We start from the raw sequence: 23,312 nt of genomic DNA on the forward strand, positions 1-23,312 counted from the left end.
CGGCGTGTGACGCCCAGGGCCGGGGGAGATTCCGCGCCCGCTTGCCCGCAGTCCCGGCACGGGCCGAATGGGGCGCGGCGGACGTCGGTCCTGCAAGCCCGGCCCCGGCGTCTGGACTCTAGGCCGAGGCACGTGGGCAGCGACGCGGGGCCTCCCCGCGGGGTCTCCGACCCCGGACGCGGCGCAAGGCCCTCAGCGGGCGGGCGGGAGGGCGCGCCTTCCCGGAGCGCGGGGCGCGGACCGAAGTTGGGCGAGTGCACGGAGCGTCAGCGGGCCGGGGGCGGCAGGTGCCGCGGGCGGACTTGCCAGCCAGCGCAGCAGCCCCGCGCCCCCGATTCCTGCCCCGGCCCGCTGCCCGAGTCCTGGGACTTCCGGGGCCCGGCGGCGTTTCGGGAGCTCCTCCAAGGGCAGCCTCCCGGGCGGGGAGCGCGCGGCGCGGTGGCCGGGCGGGGGGTGGCCGGGCTCCCGCAGGGGCGGCGGGCGGGGTGGGGTGAGGCGGGCCGGCCCCCTCCCCTCCCGCCAGCCCTCCCTTCCTCTAGTCCTGCAGCCAATTAGACAGCCCCCTCGGGCGGGAGGCGTGGGGCGCTCCATAAAGCGGCGCGGAGCTGTCACCCCGCGAGTAGGCTGCGCACCGCCCAGACCGGAGCAGGCGCCGAAGACTCGGGCGCTTCGGACCCGGGAGCGTGGAGGAGCCATGGCCACCACCAACGGGGCCGTGGAGAACGGGCAGCCGGACAGGAAGTCTCCCACCCTGCCGCGCCCCGTGCGCAACCTGGAGGTCAAGTTCACCAAGGTGAGACGGGCTCGCGTCCCACCCGACGGCCGCCTGGCTCCGCGCTGGGCTGCCCGGCCACGGTGGCGGGGACCAGGGGTCAGCAGGCCAGGAGCCCCGCTGCTCCGCTCCGAGAGTGCGGGAAGCTGGGGCGGCGCGCCCTCAGCTGAATTCGCCCGGCGCTCCTGTGACTCGAGCCTCTCCGCTCAGCCGAGCCCTCCCGAAGCAGCGTTCAGCACTGGGCATGCCGGGCGGGAGTCCACCGCACACCCCAAAAGGGACTCCAAGATTCGTACCCCCAGACGGGCTCTCGGGCGCGAAAACCGGGCGAGGGAGGCTCTGCAGCGGCCGCGCAGTGCCAGGCTGAAGCCCGGTGCGGCCCCGACGTGCCCCTGCAGGGCCCGCTTTGAAGGCGAGCGGTGGTGCGCCTTGTCTTGGGCGCGGTGGTCTTCCCGCAGACCCTGCGGCGTAGTTTCCGGGGCTGAAGGGGTCGAGCTTCGAGAAGGTCAGAGGGTCCCTGCAAACACCAAGAGCCGACCTGAGAGGTCAGGCTGCCTCGGGAAGTGTCCGGAAACGTCAGCGGGAGCAAGCGGAGAGAAGTTGGGCACCTCCTGTGCTTAGCTCTTACCAGCTTACCAGTAGAACGAGGGCTAGAAGGAAGGTGCTCACTGATGAGACTGTCCCGGAGCCCAGAGACCTTGGTCTTGGCAGATCATGGTCTCAGATCTGGGCCTGGGAAACCGCGGGTGGCAGGGCCCCATTGCGCCGCGGAGTCCCGAGGCTCGCTCTCCTTTTTGCACTGTGGGCTAGGAGGCTGGAGCACCGGCAAGGCGGTGAGAACACCTGCCTAGGGCAGAAAGGAAGATGGCGAGGCCTGGAGCCCGGGCTGAGCAGGACTGGGAGCTCTGTTGCCAGCAGGGAGCGTGTCCCCTCCGGTGGGAAGACACCCCGAGGCTGTTTGGAGACCGTTGGGCTGGCTCTGGGGGCACTTCAGGGGTGCAGGCCAAGAGCCACAGTTGGCTTCATTTTGCCCAAGTTTGTCTCCTTTTATTTTTGCATCTTATCCATTGCCCCCAACTCCAGCTGACATAGCACTTAGAAAATTCCTCCATCAATTTTACTTTCACAAGTAGCAATTATGTCTCTCAAATAGTTTTAATCAAGCAGAGAAAGTTGTGGGCCACTATGTGTGGCCTTCAGATTTTGATCTCTTGGCGCTTATTGTCGACTGGACCTCTGATCACATGACATTAAAATTAACTGTTTCCAGAGGGCTCTGTAACCAACAGAGACACTTCGATGGAGATTATTTTTAATGTAATTTCCTAAGTAGTATCAGCTTCAAAGTGCAAATTCCAACTCATATTCTGGGAACAGTGAAAATAGTACCTAAATTTTTTTAGCCCCTATCACTCGTGGTGGTCACCTGTTGTTGGTGGTAGTAGCGTTTTGTTTTATTGGATTTTAAAAAACAGTATAGAAACCAGAAAATACATATATTATTTTCCTATTCCTTTTTACATTTTTTTAGTGCTATCAGAGCAATGGAGCCACATATGGAAAGTTACCTCTCTGTCTGCAGTTCTTTCTGCCCCTTCACAAGTGTAAATGCAGCCTTTAAGTAGAGAGGTGGATTTTAGCACATTCACAGAGTGACCAGTGTTTGTTGTCCTGCTGGCTGCCCCCTCTTCTTAGTGGAACAGAACGGGTTGTGACTAAGGCTGAGGGAAGGGCATGAGATGGAGGGGGCTGGAGAGCCAGGATCCTTAGTGGCTCCTACGCAATGATGACTGCGGCAGCCTGACAGTAGGCTGCTGTACCTTCCTTTCATCTGGAGGGCAAGGCCTCTGTCTCTCTGTCCTTGCTCCAGGCCCATCTCCACAGAGGCCTCCTCCTAGCAGTTGTGGGGTTGGGGCAGCCTGTCTGGTTGTGACTGAGGGTGGGGAGCCCAGGCAAGCAATGCTTAGGGAGCCCCTGGCTGCAGAGGCAGCCCACAGGGCTGAGGAAAGAAGCGGGAGAAACAGAACTACAGTATCGAGGCCCCCCGAGGCCCCCGAGGCCCCCTGGCTGTGGAGTGTGTGAGCAGTAACAGTCTGTTATTTTTCATACCTGACTCATGGTGCTTCTTGTTAATGGAGGACAAGCTGGAAATGGTGGGTCTGAGCCCCAGCCTTGGGGGACCATTTCCCAGGGTAAGTCCAGACTCCAGAAGGACGAAATTCCTTTGTTCTCATGTTTTAACACTGGGCTCTGCTCTGTGATTTTGGTGAGGGGGGGTCCCCCCCAAAACCCCCACATAGGTCTCAGAGGGTAGCAGCCCCTTTCACTTCATAGGGCCCCTTCTTTTCCTTCCAGTAGCAGAAATTCTTTTTTAAGATTTTCTGGCTCATTAAAACACTGGTTTTTATGATCTCTTTAATGAAAAATAAAATTCACTCAGATTTCCTTTTCTGAAAATATGCTCCTTTTGAGTATAGCTGAGGTCCAATGGAAGCTTCTGTAAGTGGCGTCAGCAGAACTCACTTGTGTGACCACCACCTTCGCCTCTTCTGGGGCATCCGTATCTTGACAATAGCTGTGGTTTTCCAGCTCAGTCTGGATGGTATACCATTCCATTCCTTCAAAATGTGAGTCCCATCCACTCAATGTAACATAATTTTATTCCTCTATAAGTTTTGTTTCATACCAATTCACAAGTCAAGGGGAACAGTTTTTTTCTAGACCCATTTTCCTGTTTTGGGGTTCAAAACAATACAGCCAGCATAATTGGTAGGCCACACTTACCCCTTCCTCATTTGTGTTTTTGTTTTCTTTTATTGGAGAGAAAAAGCAACAGTAGAAACCACTTACAAAATTACTTACTAATGTAGTATAAAGAAAAAATTTTTGCTAAATTAGAAACATTGTGATGGGAAAATATGAGTAGAGTTGAGCCGTCTGAATTTTTTTTAAGTTGCTGGTTAGAAAGGACTATGGATCAATGTCATGAACGACCAAGTAATTTTTTTTTTTTTTTTTTGGAGGAGCATGCTTGGAGATGAAGTATAACAGACATCTGATCATTGCAATCTGTTTTTATCCCCTTATTTATATTCTCTTCTACCACCTTCTCATTTTCCCTCCTCCTTGGAATTGATACCAGGAAGGTCCTAGAATCAGCAGTTTTCACTGACAGTCTCTATTATCTAACCCACGAAATTTCATCTTCCGACAAATGGGCCTCTCTTCCTGGCTGCACTTTCCTCCCCACGCTAACTTAACTCCTCTTCTCTACTTATTAATTTCTCACTGTTACCGAGTGATTGCTTGCTGGATGGCAAAAGTGAACTCTTGGATTTGGTTTCAGCTGGAAGAATAAACCTGTAATTGTAGCCTGGCCTTTTCCGCGCACTTCCCTGGGGGCCTGGCCTCACGTTGAAGGCGCTGAGCTTCCAGAAGTCAGATGGGCACATCCCACGGTCGAGGGTCACTCTCAGCTCTGGACCCCACACAGGGAGGCAGGGGCCCTCTGCCCACCTGCCCAGCCAGAGCTGGCCTTCTGTGCATTGTCCCCACTGCAGTCAAATTTCCCTGCTTTCCAGGGAGAGTTATCAAAACAGTGCACCAGTGGCTTCCCAGAGCGGGCTTCCTTCCCTGTGAGCTTAGGATTTTTTACAGGACAGCCCAGGACAGAGAACATAGTCAGGTTGCACACTGGATGAGTTGGCTTCCCTCTAATCCATCCTCACTGGGGAGTCAAGTATTCCGAATGAATGAAATTCACAGTCATTGAAATTAATCCTTGTAGTGATGCAATTCTCCCTTTAAATGACTCAAAGATATGCATATAGGTATAGAGATAGAATAAATGCGTATAGAGATGTGCATATAAACATATGCATATAGATATAGAGATGGAATCTGATGAGCTAATTCTGTACTTAGAAATTATTGATGGCATTTTACTTGATAGAAATGCTTCTAAAGCATATCAGTCATGTTTGCGACTGGGGTCTCTCTGATGCCACGATGGGCTCTGATGACAAAGGTGTCCCAAGCTGGTACAGCAGGAGATTGCCTGTCCTCTCACTGGGTAGCCAGGACCTCCATTCTGTCAGAACATGTTTTATGTATTATCTGTTACCTCTGTTCCTAGTTCTTTCCCAAAAGCCGGCTCTTTTAATGCTTTTTTAAGGCAGTTAGAACTTAGGGTAAACTAAGAGTAAATAGTACACACATTTCAGTGCATGGACTTGTGAATTCTTTTTAGTTTGCTCATGATGTCTTTTTCTTTTTAATGTCTCTATTCTCGGCTGTGTTCTAGATAACTGAGTCTCTGAACTAAGTGATTTTTGTGAGTTAATTCTTTGGTTCTGGATATAAGCCGTTATTTGCTACATATGTTAATATAACCAGAACATTTCCTAACACAGATATTTATCTTTGTATTCCAATACTGGCTTTTATTAAGCCCAACATGAAAATAGACATTTTAAAGGGAATGGGGGAGGGGGGCTGATGTGCATTAATGAGGGCTAAAGGGTTATAGTAAGATCCTTGTATAATGCCAGTTCCTTGGTGATCTGGCTGGGGCTTACAGCAGGAAAGAGGGAGAAGGTAGTGCTCACTGCTGACATACTCTTCAGGGACAGGTGGATTTCTTGGCACCATATATATATGTGTGTGTGTATATATATATATATATATATATATATATACACACACACACACACACACACATACACACACACATATATATATGCATGTTTAATCTTCCCCTGAACTTGCTGAGTGTGTAAAATTCAACTTATACCCTTTATGTAACTAACCCTGCTATTTCCCTGTGAATCCATCTTATTGTTTAAAAAAAGAGAGAGAGAGCTTCCCTGGTGGCACAGTGGTTGAGAGTCCGCCTAACGATGCAGGGGACACGGATTCGTGCCCCGGTTCGGGAAGATCCCACATGCCGCGGAGCGGCTGGGCCCCGTGAGCCATGGCCGCTCAGCCGGCACAGCCGGAGCCTGTGCTCCGCAACGGGAGAGGCCACAACAGTGAGAGGCCCGCGTACCGGAAAAAAAAAAAAGAGAGAGAATATTTTACTTTTTTTTTTTTTTTTTTTTTTTTTTTTGCGGTACGCGGGCCTCTCACCGTTTTGGCCTCTCCCGCTGCGGAGCACAGGCTCCGGACGCGCAGGCCCAGCAGCCATGGCTCACAGGCTCAGCCACTCCGCAGCACGTGGGATCTTCCCGGACCGGGGCACGAACCCGTGTCTCCCGCATCGGCAGGCGGACTCTCAACCACTGCGCCACCAGGGAAGCCGAGAGAATATTTTAGAAAAAAATTCTAAATTAGTTTTATTGTGACAAAATGTAGTTCTCTGAAAATGTATTAAAAGTCAGGAGACTTGGATTCTAATTCTGAGTGTGCTCCCGGTTGGGCATGTGGCTCCATCCCCCTTCCAGGTCCTACCTATAAAAAAGGCAGACAGGTAGGTTGGAGGGACAGAAGGAAAAGACGTTACCTAAGGTCCTCAGTATGTTGGAATTATATGATTTTGATTTAAGCCTAATGCATTACAACTTCCTTTCCTGGTTAGATATTCATCAACAATGAATGGAACGAATCCAAGAGTGGAAAAAAGTTTGCCACATATAACCCTTCAACTCTAGAGAAAATATGTGAAGTGGAAGAAGGAGATAAGGTGGGTGCCCCCCCTCCAGTAATTCAATTACAGATCACTAGAGGAAAAGGAAACGCTTCAGCTGAGTTATAAGGCAGAACTGGCCCACACTGAGATTGGACCTAAGCGAGCTGCTTCTCAGACACTTGGCCCAGAATGGGATCAATTAGGGACGATGTGCTGCAGAGTCACTCTCCTTTGATAAATGTTTCTCCATCTACGAGGATGACCTCAGCTATCCTTTTCACGTGGCTTAAGGAAAGGTTTTTATCAACTGTTTGATACTGGTGGCATTAAATAATCTTTCCAGAAAGCATTTCCGGCTGTTGTGTTTCACCAAATGCAGCATTCTGGCAGGAGACACTTTAAAAAAAAAAAAAGACTTGAAGGAAGAACGACTTGCTAAGTCATGCAGAAGTAATAATGTCATGCAACTGCCAGATTTCTTTTCTACCAGAAACTTAAATTATCTTGTAAAGCTATAGTCTATAACCGTATTTGATAGTGCAGGGTATATTTTATAAGCTATATTATATGTATACATTATATATGATATATATTATTATATATAAAGCTAAGGGACTTCTGGAGGTGTCCTTGATACATTTCAAACCATAAAGTATCTTTTGAATATGTATCATTGGGGGAAAGGTTGAAGGTACTGCTTTTGTAAGGAGCGAAGGGAAACGTAACCCTCTCCTCAACCACTAGAGTACTCATCTGATGTTCTTAAGTGTGTAGGTAATGTTGAATGTGAACAGGATGAATGACACATGTGTAAAATAGGCTTGAATTTGATCCTACTAGTGATGGTTTTGTGATAGGTATGCAATGCAGAGTATTTCCACCTATACATACCCTCCCATGTGCAGCGCCCCATGCTAAGCTCTGTTTACAAAGATACTAGCACTGAGGAGCTCGTGTGAAGATGTGAAGGTGTAGGGGTGGAGCATGATGCAGAGCAGGACTCCCAGGTGCAGTATACAGGTATCAGGGAGGAGAGTAAGATCCCTGCCCCTGGCTCTGGCTCGTCCCATGGTCCCAGTGACTGTTCCAAGCACCAGAAGACAGAGGCTGCCCTGTTCCTGCATCTGGAGAGGTCCTGGCCTCCACCCCAGAGCCTGGGACAAGGAATTCAAAGACCTAATATCTCCCTTGCCAAAGCTTCTGCTCACCTCCAAGCCCACTTTGGAGACACAGAATCTTGGTGGAGTATCCCTCTTGACTGGTGCCAGGTGTCCACTGCTGGCTGCACCTCCCTAAGGAAGAGAGGCTCAGAGGGACCTGGGGGGTGAGCCCCTGCCCATCAGCAACCAGAGCCTCAAACCCCATTTTCCTGAACATAAGAATGGGTGTCAGGGAATTCCCTGGCTGTCCAGTGGTTAGGACTAGGCGCTTCCACTGCAGGGAACCTGGGTCTGATTCCTGGTTGGGGAACTAAGATCCTGCATGCCTCGTGGCATGGCCAAAAAAATAACAATAAATAAAAATTTAAAAAGAATGGGTGTCATTACTCTAAACAGCTCTCATTCTTTCCCAGTAAAGAAGAAGTTTTGATTGTAATTCTTCTATCAGTGCATAGATGATCCAGTTCTTTTTCTATAAAATCATCACAGTTCTGCCCTCAGAGGGTAGGTGAAGTGAGGCTAAAGGGAGAAAAAGTCCCTGATCCTCCCCATCTAGGGACTTTTTCAGTGTGGTCAGTTCTGAGATCCAGAGGAGGACTCGTACCCCCGTTCTTGCTATTGGACTGCAGTCCTCAGCTGGAGTAAAATGCCAAGACAGACATTTCCCACCTAATTGGTGAGCTGTGGGAGTGTGTTTGTATCCACACTGAGATAGCAAGTAGATGATCTTTTCCTACTTTGGTCACCAAGAAAAATAATTAAGGTCAGTGGTTTTATGACTATTTTAAATGCTTTGCATAATCAGAAGGAAAGTTAATCTTTGGCCATTGTAGAAAACTTGAAAGACTTAAGATATAAAGAAGAAAAAAAACACTTGAAAGCCCCCAGCCATTAAAGTGATTGGAAACCTAGCTTTTGCTCTGAGCTGCCTGCCGCCCCTCCTTCCTCTGCAGCGGGCGGAGACTCTGCTGTTCTCTGACAGCTGAGCCCTCAGCAAAAGGTGACACACTCTCTCTATTGTTTCGGCCGTGCAGCTCGACGTAGACAAGGCCGTGGAGGCTGCACAAGCCGCCTTCCAGAGAGGCTCGCCGTGGCGCCGGCTGGATGCCCTAAGCCGCGGCCGGCTGCTGCACCAACTGGCGGATCTCATGGAGAGGGACCGCGCCGTCCTGGCCGTGAGTACATGCACACAGGGGAGGCGTGGGGCCAGCCAGCCTCCCCGAGGGCCCACCCCCCTCAGAGTGTGGGAGAAAGGACCTAGGGTGTTGTTTTGTGTGGCGGTGTTTTGGTCCTTTGAGGTGTGGCTTTCCGGCCATAGGCAGGCATCTGTGCTATTGGACGCATACTTTTTGTTTTGAAGTCGGACTTTTGTCCCTTGCAGCTCATCTTCTTGGCCTGGAGGAAGTTCAGCTCCATTAGTGGTTCCCAGACTTGAGATGTTCACAGACAGCTAGGCTGGGCTGGGCTGTATCCTGGACCCACCTGCACAGTTATGAACTTAACTTGTTTTCTTACATGAACTCCCTTTTAAAGTGAAATTTAACCTCATCCTAAGTGACAGTATCCATGAAATTACAGGTTTAATGTGGTGGTGTATTTTTTCTAATACTTATTAAAATAAATGCTACCACTTGACATAGAAAAAGTGTCCCCATATAGCTTAAAAATCACCCCTATTTCACCCCTGAAATGGGCAGTGGTGAGTGTGTGTGGAGTGATGGTGAGGGCAGGATAACCTAGCTATAGGAAACCTCAGAGTATGAAAGACCTAGGTTCAAACCCCAGCTCTGCCACTTACTAGCTGTGTGACTTTGGACAAGTTGCTTAACCTCCCTGAGCATATGTTTCTTCATGGACAATATCACAAATAATGATATCTGAGTCTTGTGAGAACGATCCATTTAAAATCCTTAGCAGTCCCTGTCATGCAGTAAGCACTAAATAGATGATAGCTATTATTAGTAATGCTATCTCAGGCTTCCCTGGTGGCGCAGTGGTTGAAAGTCCGCCTGCTGATGCAGGGGACACGGGTTCGTGCACCGGTTGGGGAAAATCCCACATGCCGCGAAGCGGCTAGGCCCGTGAGCCATGGCCGCTGAGCCTGTGCATCCGGAGCGTGTGCTCTGCAACGGGAGAGGCCACAACAGTGAGAGGCCCACGTACCACAAAAAAAAAAAAAAATATATATATATATATATATATATATATATATAAAATGCTATCTGAAGACCCAGGTTCTAACCTCAGCTACTTGTTCTCCTGGCCAGCAAATTTCTAGCACCTTAGTTCCCCAGCTGCAAAACGGGGATCTTTATTCATCCCACTGCATGAGGTTGGCCTGCTCTCATGAGATGGGCTATGAAGACATTTAGGAGTTGTAAGTACAGAATTGAACGAGATCCTCAGACCTTCTTTTGGTCTTGCGGTGGGTGCTTGATTAGAGGAAATCTTGGGGCCTCCTTGTGCCTTGAGGTCCTTTGCAGCCTGCACACACAGCCCTCATATGGCTCAGACTCCTGTGTAAAACTTGCCCCAGACCTGGAGGTCCAGCTGGTAGGAAAGGAAATCTCCTTTTTGGTCTCTGATTTGGAAAAATGGTTTTTTCCTTTCTTGATCTGATGCTGGGAATGAGTAGTCAAGTGGACACCTGCATGGAGGTCAGTCAGTGCCAGCTAGGACTCTGAAATTGCTCTTGACCCTGAGTGTGTGTCTTGGGGTGGAGGGTGGAGAAACTACATTTCGGGTGCTCCTCTGGGGTGCGTTGCCCTGAGCGTGCATCCACACAGAGAGAACTGCACCTTCCTTCCGCCCTCCCCAGCTGGCCAGCCTGAACCCGGATGAGAAGAGCTCCCTCCCAGGGTCAGCGTCTCTCTCCGTAGAGCCTCTGGTTTCTTCCTGCAATGAAAGCCAGTCTCAACTCTCAAGCTGCCAAACTGGCTTCTTCAAAAACATTTCTGTTTTCACCCAGCATGAGCTCATCAGTCTGCAATGTCCGTGAGGACTAATAGCAGGCGGGAGAGGATGTGCCTGGGCACCCTCCCCACCCTGTCCTCAAGTGTCAGTATCATCTTGGGGAGCAGTGGCTTCAAGGCCACCTTTACCTTCAGCCCTCCTGGCTGTCCTGGCAAGACTGGTGTTAAAGCACATAGAGCAAGTCCCCTCTGCCATCTGACCTCGCTGCCCACAAGAAATAAGATCCAGTTCTTCGCCACATTGTGAAAGGGACAAGAGAATGACTGGCAAATACAGTTTTTAAAACCCAGACCACATCACGGGAAAGCACGCCCTTGATGGGGTTTTCCTGCATTCTCCCGCACAAAGTGCCGCTTTCCATCATGTTCTCTTGCCAGTTTGGTGGCTTTGACAGAGCTGGGCAGTTACTTTGTGTTCAGTGTTTGGAGACCATGTGGCAGATCCAGCAGCCTCAGCTCTCTCCCCTCACTAAAGCACCTGCACCCAGACTCTGGCACTTCGGGCGCTCATCTTGGGAGCCTCGAAATAGGGGCTGTCCCTGTTTGCTGTCTTCTCAAGCGGAGCCCCACTTCTGAGCCCCTCATTTAAGCCTTGGCACTGGGGCATCTGAGGCATGTCCCACAGCACTTTTCCTTCATTCTTTAGTATCTGAGGGTTACCATGTGTTAATTTTTCAAAAGGCATATTTTTCTCCTAAAATGTTAAAAGAAATAAACTTAGAAGCAGCTGTGGTTCCCACATGGTCCAGACACAATAATTGTGTAGAAGTCCCAATGAGTAGCTAATACTTGATCTCTCAGATTCAGGCCTGTGTACTCACCTGCGAATCTTTTTTGATTTTTATTTTTTTAAAGAACTTCCTTTCTAAACCTGTTGTGACCCAGTTTTGCTTGGACAAATTCCATAACACCAACCTGGCAAATTCCTGTTGTCATTCCAGTAAACAAACGTGACTAAGTTAATAATAAAAAACAGTCAATGCTTGTTGAATGCTCATCAGGTACCAGGCTTATTGTGGGCACTTGACCTGTAGTATTTATTATCCTATTTGGAGAATGCTGAGGCCCAGAGAGTTTAGGTAATCTGTCCTAGTTTATCCAGCCAGAGAGGGTAAGCCAGGGCTGGATGTGGGTAGTAGCTCCAGGCCTCGCACGTCCCCACAAAGCTCTGTCCCAGTCTCCTGCCTTTCTCTCCCATCCCAGAAAAGGGCCAAGAGTAAACTCCCCGTTCCACTGACAGACATGTGGATGCTGTATGGAACAGCTGGGCCCTGGAGAATTTTGGCATTATTTGCAATTGTTGGGTTTCCCCTGGGAAAATGCAAGTTCCAGCTTAGCATGTAAATCACTAGGAGCCAAAGGTACAGTGTACTGGCTGTCACACTGTCCTGACTCGGTCCCTGAGCAGCATCTGCCAGGGGTGAGACACACCGGAGACCCAGACCAGCCCTGTCATCTCTAGCAACACACAGCCCTGTCTCCTTGCTGTCCCCAGCTGAGGATTGTGGAGCACCTGTCTGGCCCTAAAAGGGAAAATGACAACAATAGTCAGAGCTGTTAATTATCATCATTTGAGCAGTGGACAGTGCTGTTAGTGCTTTATGTATAGGACAGTGCTGTTAGTGCTTTATGAGGTAGGTGCCATTACTGTTATTGTTGTTGTTTTGCAGATGAGGAAACTGAGGTAGGGAGAGATTCAGGGACTTGCCAAGGCCACTCAGCTAGGAAAGTGGTTGCCTCCTGTTCAGAGAATTCTTGGTTCATTCCTGAAGCAAAGATAGAGTAGCCCCAGCCATTCATGCGGCCATCCTACATCCTTTCCAGATGCAAATGTACAGGGGCAGCAGCCTAAAAAGCAGTCACTGCCCTTACTGAAAGTCAGATGCCCCAGATTCAGTGCCAGCCATGCCGCCTACCCTCTGGATAACACAGATGAGTTTCTGGGCTCTGTTAGCCCCTGTGTCTGCACCTTGAAGTGGGAGCAGAGCCATCCATCTCGGAAATGAGGCATATGCGAGTGCACACGGAGAGGCCTCTCTTCCTTTGTAAATCATTCTCTCAGCCCAGTGACTCTAAAATGAGAATCCTGCCCTGGGCTATGTGTCAGGGTGGCCACTTCCTGCAGCCATGGATGACGGGAGGTTTCAGTGCTGGGCTCAACTGGGGCCGCTTGTCTGAGGGACAAAGGGGTTCTCTTCAGCCCAGCTGGAAACAGAAAAGAATCCCTGCCATTGAGTGGCTGTGCGCTCGCCTGAGGAGTCGCCCCTCACCACCAAAGGCCAGTCTGCTCCCTTCCCACCACGCAGCGCATCCGGCTGGCAGCCCAGTGCGGGAGGAGCTTGGAGTGCATCTTTGTGCTGGTGGCACGACCCCTCTGGGCTCCGTCACTCTTTCCACAGCTGTGCTGGTCAGCAGGGCCAAGAAGAAGGAACCTGCGTCCCCCTTTCTCTTTTGTTAGAGGAGCCGGCCCCTCCCCAGCCACCCCCCCAAGTCCTTGAACCTTCTGAGAGCTCCCCGGAGCGCACAAACCCATATGTCCAGGTCCCACTGCTGGGGCAACAACACTCCAGACAGATGACAGAAGACCAACACTGAGGCGTATTCCTTCCCAGCGAGGCTCCAAACCAGCCTTGTACCCTCTGTCCTTCGTGGGGACCCGTGCCTGTGCTCTGGCCAACCCTCCAGGCTGAGGTGTTTTGAAAGAAAAGCAGTCCTTGACAGCCTGGGACAGGTCTTATCTTAAATGAGGTATCTTGCTTTCTGATGAGTCCCATGGCTGTGAGGTACTGAGAGCAATGTTCTAGGACTCTGCTCTCTCTCCCTGCCCTGTCTTTAACAACCTGACGGTTAAAAGAAAAACTGTGTCTTAAAAATATTTTGTCTTATTATTGCAGACCCTGGAAACGATGGACACAGGGAAGCCGTTCCTTCACGCCTTTTTCATCGACCTGGAGGGCTGTATCAAAACCCTTCGATACTTTGCAGGGTGGGCAGACAAAATACAGGGCAGGACCATCCCCACAGGTGAGCCAACTCAGGACTCTCAGCCTCGTCCGGGGTCTCTTAGGGGTTCTGTCTTCTCACTCCTCTAGCTAGCCTCTTCAGAGCACCCCCGGGTCTTTTCCCCAGAGCATCCTTCCCACACCCAAAAAGGAAATGGCACTGTGTCAATCCTTCCTCTAAGGAATTTTACTTTTGAAATTGAGTTAAAAATCGCTGCATTATGGAAGAGATAGGACTTAGAGCTGACACTTGGTGGGCTTCTGGGTTTCTTTCTTGTCTTTTTACTCCTTAAGATCCTTAACCTAGTTTCATGCAAGCACGTTCTCTGTTAATCTCTTTTCCAGATGACAATGTTGTGTGTTTCACCAGGCACGAGCCCATAGGTGTGTGTGGGGCCATCACTCCTGTAAGTATGGCAACTTCTCTAGATAGATCTGTATAGATCCCACCCCATTCCCCTGTGGCCTTTGGAACCAATTTCTAGTGGGTTTTGATTCGATTGCACTGGTATTAATTGAGCATTTGCTCTGTGGCATGGAGCTTGGTGCTTGAGGGTCATCAAGATGGATCAGACCCCATGCCTGCTCTCAAGGGGCTGATTCCAGGAGTGCAACAGGAGACACATGGATTCAAACCAAAGGGGTCAGGGATGGCCAGCTCCCCTCGGGCAGTGGTCTCTCAGCTGGGCCTTGAGGATAAGAAAGAGTTGTTCAACAGGAAAAAGGGGTTTCTGAGCAGTAGGAATGGCCTGAGTGAGGGTGTGGAAGTGTCTGGACTACTTGGAGGGCAGTAAAGATAGCTGGTGAGGTCAGAGCTTAGGTGGGGACAAAGTGAGGAAGAGGAAGAGCAGCCAGCAGGTGGTGCTGGCTCAGCATCCAGTATGCCTTGCTTCCCAGGGCCCAGGACTTTATTCACTGGGCCATGGAGAGTCTGGCAGGTGCTGGGGATGCTATGATGCTGCCATCTATTGGAGGAAACACCAGACCACTGCACCAGCGGGGGAGGCGGGCGGCAGTGTGAAGAGGATTGGAGAAGGGCTCTGCAGGGGCCAAGCAGACGTGTCCTTCAGCCACCAGTCTTGAGAGCCGGGAAATAGTCAGGCCAAATGTGCTCTTGCCCATCAAGTTGGGAGGGATCACCTAAAGATGGGTGTAGAGTGAGAAAAGAAGAGGGCCTGGGGCCAGTCCCACAGACCACCAGGGAATCCCATGGAGAAGTCTGAGCAGCCAGAGTCAGGGGCCTCCCAGGGACGTAATACATTTCCAGAAAGAGACTGTAGTCAGTGGGGTCATCTCCTATGTAGGAATTCAAAAAGACAGAAACACAGCTGTTAGATGTGCTTCCCAAGAGAGGCATCGGGGGAGTTGGGGCTAATGGAAAGGGTGCTGGGCACGTGGGGATGGCCCTTCCAGAAGCTGCAGTGAGAGAGAAGGGAGCTGCTAGAAGAGGCAGAGGCCAGGAGAAGATGCAGATTTGCTTGTAGGTGAGGAGAACTGATGGCATTTATGTGCTAAGGAGTGGGGATCCAGAAGAAGAGGGGACCTCGATCACTATTGGGGGAACCCTAAGACAACACCTGCTGTCATTAGCCAACCACACAGGCCCCTGGGAAATGGGATGTTATATTTGTTGTCTAGTTGTAGGAATTCCAGACAGAGCTGGGGGGAGAAATCCAGCTAGCCATTGGTCAGCCCTGCAGGGGGGACGTCATTGGAGTATAAGGAGCCAAACGGACTGTTTGGGGGGTCGGAGGTGAGGCATGGCTAGAATCAAGCTAACTGCGCTCTTGGAGATGCTCGGTTTCATCTCGTCTCATCAAAGATGTTACTTAGGCAAGCTGTGTAGTGGAGGAAACAAGCCTGGGCATGAATCCTGGCCTTCGTCTGAGGCACAGTTCCTCCGTGCCTCAGTTCCCTCTTCTGTCAACAGGAGCGGTAATATGACTGCCCAACGCAGGTGTGTGGGGATCAAATGAGTTCAGATTTTGGAACCGCACCTGGCACACAGTGGACACTCAGTGGGCGAGAGTGCTTGTCAGGCCTGATGTCACAGCAATTTCGATATCCCTGCCTCTGGGGTGAAAGGATGACAAGAAAGCATTTCCCAAGGTGTATTTCACCAAACACCCATTCGGTGGGGGTTAGTATGTGTTCTGTAAAGAGAGAAAGAGATCCTGTGGCGTTTGCGTTTAGGAGAGGCGGGGCTAATTTCTGTGGGACTTTTCGGAGATGTTAACATGCTGATGGCATTGTAAACCTCCAAGAGGAGAAGGTAGTACACCTATAGCAGAATCCTCTTTGCAGTGACCACCTATTAGCATCTCCCAGAATGCAGTTTAGGAGGCGCCAGGCAGGAATGCAGTTCTGATCATCGCATACTCCTACGTTACCTCCTATACCCCAAATCTAAACCATGCAAAGCAAGTGCTCCATGGAGGCATCGCAGGGCCTCCAGGACAGTGTAGTAGTGGATCTGGGCCCCCCAACCACTCTGTGTTCTGCTGCAGTGGAACTTCCCTCTGCTGATGCTGGTGTGGAAGCTGGCACCCGCTCTCTGCTGTGGGAACACCGTGGTCGTGAAGCCAGCGGAGCAGACTCCCCTCACGGCCCTCTATCTCGGCTCTTTGATCAAAGAGGTAAGATATCCAAAGAGAAAATATTCTGTGTCCTCAATTACATTGCCACTCCCAGGAACCAGGCCACCGTCACAAGATGAGTCTGCCCCATGGAGCTGTGCTGTGCTTGCCAGCGCCGGCCGGCTCCTGGCCGAGTGGGAAGGGAATGCCTCCTGGGTTTCACTTGGCAGCCGCTCATTCCCTCTCCTGCTTGCGGTCACTGAGATAGAAGAGACTCCATTCCTCCCACTGATCCTAATGAGAATGATTTACTCTTATTATGAGCTCAAACCCATGGTTTATGACCAAATATTTTGTCTAGAGAATTTACAGGAGGGTTACTTGGGAGGCAGGTTCTTTGGGCCCTGCACATGTGGTGTACAAAATGGTCCATTCTTCTTGTGGGTGGGTGATCTCGCCAGCTCCCCCTGGAGGGGCTACTGCTGAGCCCTGAGCCTCCTCACCAATGCTCTGCTCTCGGGTGACCGTCCTCTTCGTGGCAGCCACCGCGTAGGGAAATGGACAGCCCAAAGGGACACCTCCTTCCAGACACACCTGGCAATGTGTTTCAGTCATTTTGTCCCCAACTCGTATGTTGCAAAGAGTTTTAAAAAGAAACTCGAAGAAAAGAGGGATAGGAAGTAAGATCCATTCATTCCACTTCTCAGCTGGGCTAATACGACAGGAAAGCAAGACCTTTATTACTTAGATGTAAGGCTGCAGAGCCAATAATTGACCAATTTCCCACTTTCCTTTGACCCGTGATGTAGGACCTTATGACATCGTAGTAATCAGACTTACAGATTCTAAAGTCACAACTGTTTCAAAAAGTGTTTAAGAAAACTAAAGACTCAAGCACGATGTTGTAAAATCTTGCCTTACTAAAATAATGTGTTTTAATGAAGACACTGGCATCCCCCAGGGGTTCAGCATGCCCCAGTGGTTCAGCATCCCCCACCTGTTCATTTGTGGTGCTCTTGGTTAATAAAGAGGACCCAGCATATGAGGAGCACCAAGCATGAATGTGAAAGAAAAGTCGCTCCCTGCCTTCAGGATGTGCTGGCTCTCGGCGTGACCCAGGTTCAACAGCAGGGATTCTGAGGGAGTGAGACCATATTGCCATTTGGAACATTAATGGGGCAGATTTTAAAAATGAAAGCTGAAGCCCAGGAAGGGTATTTTGCAGGTACCTCCGAGTTGGGGACTGTGACCAAGGTGTCCCTTCTCCCCCCAACACACAGACACACACACACACACACAGACATACAGAGACAGACCCATATAGACACAAACATAGACACACACAGAGACAGACCCATGCAGACACACACACAGAGACAGACCCATGCAGACACACACACACACACACACACACACACACACACACACACACACAGAATGGTGCTCTGCTATGAAATGGCCACTGCCGTTTTGCTCAGAAGCCCTTTGGGGTAGGCAGGGCCGCCCAGAAGGAGGGTGTGTGCCTTGCCTTGGCCCCACCCGCACACTGGCTGACTGGGTCTGGTCTTGGGGTGGCGATAGGAACCGGGCCCAAGCTTCCAGGTGAGGGTGCTGCTCTGCTCAGGGACCTCACCCAACCTCCTCTTCTGAACACCATCTCAATTTCCTCCCAGGTGGGATTCCCTCCGGGCGTGGTGAACATCGTGCCAGGATTTGGGCCCACGGTGGGAGCAGCAATTTCTTCTCACCCTCAGATCAACAAGATAGCCTTCACTGGGTCCACAGAGGTAACCCTCCTCGCCGACTATGGGGGACAGTGGCTGTCGCTGAGAATTCTCTGTTTAGAGGCTAAACTATGATGACCCCATTTTAGTACATATTTGTACTAAAAAAAATAGTACTTTTTTTTAACAATCAGTTAAAAAAAAAAGTTACTGGTCCAGTTTCCAAACTAAATAAATATCTAATTCATTTACTCAGAAGCCTCAGAAGAAAATATTCATAGATAAGATAAAATAAAAATTGAAATATCCATAGGATAAACAGCATAATCAAGGTTAAAAAATAAGCCTAAGGTGATTGGCAATATTGTAGTATTGATCGTACATTTGAAAGTGTAAACTGTTGTTTCAGAAATTCCATTTTGAAGCAACTACTATTCTCATGAGTATTCAAGGACATACTTTCAAGTATATTGTATCCATCCTATATGACGTTTTACAGCCATTACAATAAGGAAAGCTGTCCATGATCTATTGCTGAAGCACAAAAAAAAAGTAAATTGTAGGGCTTCCCTGGTGGTGCAGTGGTTGAGAGTCCACCTGCCGATGCAGGGGACACAGGTTCGTGCCCTGGTCCGGGAAGATCCCACATGCCGCAGAGTGGCTGGGCCCGTGAGCCATGGCCGCTGAGCCTGCGTGTCCGGAGCCTGTGCTCCACAACGGGAGAGGCCACAACAGTGAGAGACCCGCGTACCAGAAAAAAAAAGTAAACTGTAAGAAAGTATATACTATATATATGTATATACCATTAGTAAAAGGGTGTGTGTAGAGAAATAGAAATTACCTGGAAGGACTCCCCCCAAAAATTCTTACTGTGGCCTCCTCTGGGGCAGGTCCTGGGGCATTAACAGAGTGAGGGAAGATAAAAACTTTCCCCTTTAATTCACACACATCTATATGTGGGAATTATTTCTAATGAGAAAGTACTTCTTCTGTACTTAAAAAAATAAATGGATAAAATTTCCCCAGCAGTAAGTGCTCCCATCTCCCTCCTAGTTTAGTCCAGCCAGAGGCCCAAGACCCAATCCTATGGCTGCTGGACAATAGCTGGAAGACAGGGGACTGAGGGGGACGGAGGGGCAGAGAGGGTCCTGCCCCCCAGCGGCTCCTATGTCTTCCCAGTCTTCTCACCCAACAGCAGAAACATCACTGCCCCTGCCCCTGCCCAGCTTCTCTCTCTAGGCGACTGCAGGGCTACCCATGGGTCCAGCCGGGTGGGGCTGTCACCAGGCAGCCAGCCTCCTGCACAAGAAGGTGGCTTCTGTGACCCCAGGGATTGCTCAACTGACAGGCATCTCCCTAAGAGGGGTGCTTCCCACCGAGGCCCCCAGCTGTGCCTCAGCCTCACAAGAGATCGCAGGCCCACAGCAGGCTGGTTTGCTTCAGGTACTCTCCCTGGAGACAGTCCTTATCACCTGGATCAGGCCATCCACACCTCCTTCAGGCCATCACCCAGGAGCTGGCCGAGTTTTAAAATGCACTCTCGGGGACTTCCCTGGCAGTCCAGTGGTTAAGACTTCACCTTCCACTGCAGGGGGGGGCGGGTTTGATCCCTGGTCAGGGGGCTAAGATCCCACGTGCCTCGCAGCCAAAAAACCAAAACATAAAACAGAAGCAATATTCTAACAAATTCAATAAAGACTTTAAAAATGGTCCACATCAAAAAAAAAAAAAAAAAAAAAACATTAAAAAAAAAGGCACTCTCACCTTAGTTTTGAGGAAATAGCCTCAGCCCTGAAAGAGCCTAGCTCTGCCTCCTGCTGGCTATCCGGCTCTAGGCCCCTGTGTGCACACTGGTCTCTAAGAGTCTCCCAACTCAGAAGTTGGTGGCACCCGGCCCAAGACAAGTCACTGCTGTGTGCTGGGCCAAGCCCACCTCTAGCAGTGCAGGGGATGGTAGGTACATGCGGGAGGTTGGACATCACAGTTTGTTGAGTGGTCCTCCCGTTACTTCATAGGAAAGCAATTCTCTCCCTACCCGCTGGGGGCCCTCAGTCTTAGGGTGTGTTTCCCATCCTAAAGGTTAACTCCCCTATTTCCCTAATTCTCAGAGGTTCCCTCAGATTATACCAAAGGACCACACAGACTGACCTCCCCTTGGTCCCTTGAGCTGGACCAGCCTGATGCCGGGAGGGACAGGCACCAGGACAGGTGACAGCCAGCTCCACCATTAGCCAGCTGTGTGGCCGTGGGCAAGTCACTGAGCCTTCGAAGGCTCTCCGTCCACCCCAGTACGTGGAGCAACTCAGATCCGGGATTCCAGCCGTGTCTGATCCGAGAGGGAATGCTGGGAGAGGCCAGGGGAGTGAGGGGGCAGCATCAAGGCCCAGGGTGCCTGGGTAGGGAGGCCGCAGCCCAGGCCATGCCACACTCATGCCTCCAGGCTTGTCCAGAATGTGTGGGCCACATCCAGCTGTGTCCGAGGCTTAATGTGGTCTGGTTTTTATCCTGAAGGTTGGAAAGCTGGTTAAAGAAGCCGCCTCCCATAGCAACCTGAAGAGGGTGACACTGGAGCTTGGTGGGAAAAACCCCTGCATCGTGTGTGCTGATGCCGACCGTGAGTCTCTCCCCTTCCGGGCATTGCTGGGGCTTTATGGGACCCATAAATCTCTCCCCACTTCCTTGCCCAAATCAGAACCAATTGAGAAAGACAAGCACACACACAATGGGGATGTTTCTCCACCTCGGGTTATCCCTCCATAAATAATAGGCAGATGGAGATCCAAACGCCAGCTTTACTGCTGGTAGAAAGCTGCGTTGGAGGAGGACATGTTTCCTGTGGTAGCCAGAGAGGCCGCCTGTTTCTGCCCTTCATGAGTTTGCCTTCCCTGTCCTTGCAGAGCTGGGGCCATGACAAGCGGGCTGGGGTTCTTCTCCAGAGCCCCCTGTGTCGGGGGAGAGGGGGAAGGCCAAGAGGAGGAGGAGAAGGGCATGTGCTCCCCCCACAAGCATTCATCATTCTACCCTCCAAGTCGGTACTTCCTATGATGCTTTCAGGCTCTCGAAGACTTGAGATATTTCTTCCTTCTTTGTCTCAGATCTGACAAAACAGAGGCCGGTGGCAGGTGACCCTTAAAGATATCCTGCTGGCCTAGGTGCTGTCTCTCCCTTCACTACCTCTTCCCTGGGAAAGCCACCCTGCCCAGCAGCTTGGGGGCAGTTTGTGTCTCATGACATAATATTAAAATAGACACTCTTCTTGGTTGTCATGTCCAGAAGAGGGAAGGAAGGGCCACATCAGACATTCATTGACCTGCTGACATGGTCCGCTGCCAGATTTTTGGTGTGACTTCCCAAGTACACTAAAACACCTTTGCCTTAAAGAACAGCCTCCCCCACCTGCCCACTGGTGCCAGGAATTCCTTTCATGGAGTACAAAGCCTTCCACTCCACACTCAGATAAGTTTGGAATTGCAAATATCCCTGAGAAAAATGATCCTAGCACAATTTCTCGCCAAGGTGTAAATAACTGGTTTCAGTTCTACTCCTTGAAGCTGGCTTTCAACGGGAGAGGACTGGGTGAGGAAACAAGCCCCAAGGAAAGAAAGGGAGGCTGGGTGTGAAGGTGGACTGCTCATTTTTGCCTGGTTTGGTGCTCCCTGATGGAAGCCTCATCAGTGTTGCTAGTGGTCTCTGGAGCCACACGGAACAGTACTGGGTATTGCCCCACTGTGACCCACATTTGGAGTTCCAAAGAGCCGGACTCCTGTTTTGCATTCTTGTGCCTCCATATCTGGGTGCCCCTTCTGCTCACCCCCTCAGCTCACCCTCTTTCCCTCCCAATGAGGAAAACTACAGCTGAAACACAGGACTCCTGTCTGAGGGTTGGTTGGATAAGGGTCATGTGAGCAAGTGAGGTCATGGGCAAGTGAGGTGAGGATGTGACAAGTCTCTGTGCTCATTAGTGCAGTAAAGACACTAAGTCCTGCAGTCAGGGGACCTATTTAACCCCAAACTCCATGGATCGAAAAATCCCCTTTCCCATGCTCTCTGTTTGGGAAGTGCTGAGCAAAATTAATTTCTGAAACGTAGCCATCCCGGGGCCTGTTTTCTCATGTGGGCAATTAGAGTTGCAGCTGTCGCCAGTCCGGCCTTAACAACTTAATCGCTTCCTCTTCCCTCGCCGCCCCCTCTCTCCAGTGGACTTGGCAGTGGAGTGCGCCCATCAGGGAGTGTTCTTCAACCAAGGCCAGTGCTGCACGGCCGCCTCCAGGGTATTTGTGGAGGAGCAGGTCTATGATGAGTTTGTCAGGCGGAGCGTGGAGTTCGCCAAGAAACGGCCCATTGGAGACCCCTTCGACATCAGGACCGAACAGGGGCCCCAGGTAACCTACTGACGTATCAGATCTTGAGGTGCACGTCTGGGGGCTGAACCAGGCAGGCCTCTGGCCCTGGCCCTGTACAGCTCTGGTGCTCTGTGACTCCAGGGGACTCCCTTACTCACTTGCCCAGCCACTTGAGGCTTTTGTTCAGACGCTGAGCAACAGTTCACTCCCATCAGGTCTTGGTAGTGTTATGAAATGGGGGTGTACACACAGAGCTCTGCTCTTTGCAGCAGATAATGCTGAGCTCTAGGCCTTGGTGGAAGGGAGGCATTCCCGGTTCATAAGTCCATGTGACTGCACCCTCCAGCCAAAGGACCAACCCTTCTCTGAGCCACCAGGGTCCCCAGGAGAGAGCCTCAGGCAGAGGCTGTCTTGCCTGGCTGGGCTCCCTGCAGAAGCGAGTTGTAACCCTGGCTAAAATGCAGCAGAGTACAGGTGGAGGCAGCAGCTGGAGCCAGAGGCCTCAGCCTGGAGGCCCTTGAGCTCATGTGCATTATAGGACAAAGTGACCATCAGAAACCAAAGAATCCCACTGGAAAGGGCTCGGAGGATGGGGATACATCTCCAGGCAGTAGGAACACATCTCTGGAGACCTGGTTTTTGAAGCTAACGACAGGATGAAAATGATCATAACCACGAGGTTTAATAACCTCTTTAAGAGGGCAGGTCCTGTATCACTTTCTTACTAAGTATGCAGTGCGGCAGATGGATAAATATTTAAAAGAGGGCAGCCTGACCATCCCATGCATTATTAAAATGGAGTTCAACAGCAGCCTACTTTGCTTGTAGCCAAAGTCCTGCTCCAGCCAGGAAATTTCAAATCACATGTCAGGACTCACCCAATTTGTGTCTGTTCCGGGAGCTGGCTACTTACCCACTGCGTTGGCACCACGTGTTTCCACGGGAAGCCATGGATCTGAGGGCAAGTTTGGCTCTGTGATTTTGTGAAAGCCACAAGCTCCTTCCAAACCTCAGTTTCCTCATCTGGAAAATAGTGTAATTGATGAATATTATGAACATTTCAAGGCACTTAATACGTTTTTATTTTTTAAGGGGGGGCATTAAATGGCAGGCCCCCTGATCTAAGTGGCAGCAAAT

At 50.6% G+C, this 23,312-nt stretch overlaps 1 protein-coding gene across 1 annotated transcript in view; it reads left to right on the forward strand.

Annotated features, from left to right (window-relative positions):
* Window positions 1-289: 289 nt before the first annotated feature.
* ALDH1A3 (aldehyde dehydrogenase 1 family member A3) overlaps window positions 290-23,312 on the forward strand; it is a 36,354-nt gene continuing 13,331 nt past the window's right edge. The window contains exons 1-9 of the mRNA XM_079910192.1: window positions 290-793; window positions 6,348-6,452; window positions 8,593-8,733; window positions 13,425-13,554; window positions 13,878-13,939; window positions 16,040-16,168; window positions 17,782-17,895; window positions 20,344-20,446; window positions 22,030-22,214. Coding sequence (XP_079766318.1) covers window positions 695-793; window positions 6,348-6,452; window positions 8,593-8,733; window positions 13,425-13,554; window positions 13,878-13,939; window positions 16,040-16,168; window positions 17,782-17,895; window positions 20,344-20,446; window positions 22,030-22,214 — 1,068 coding nt within the window. The 5' untranslated portion in view covers window positions 290-694. The remainder of the gene's footprint in view (window positions 794-6,347; window positions 6,453-8,592; window positions 8,734-13,424; window positions 13,555-13,877; window positions 13,940-16,039; window positions 16,169-17,781; window positions 17,896-20,343; window positions 20,447-22,029; window positions 22,215-23,312) is intronic.

The sequence above is a fragment of the Stenella coeruleoalba genome (genome assembly GCF_951394435.1).
Source record: "Stenella coeruleoalba genome assembly, chromosome: 2".
Classification (NCBI taxonomy): domain Eukaryota; kingdom Metazoa; phylum Chordata; class Mammalia; order Artiodactyla; family Delphinidae; genus Stenella; species Stenella coeruleoalba.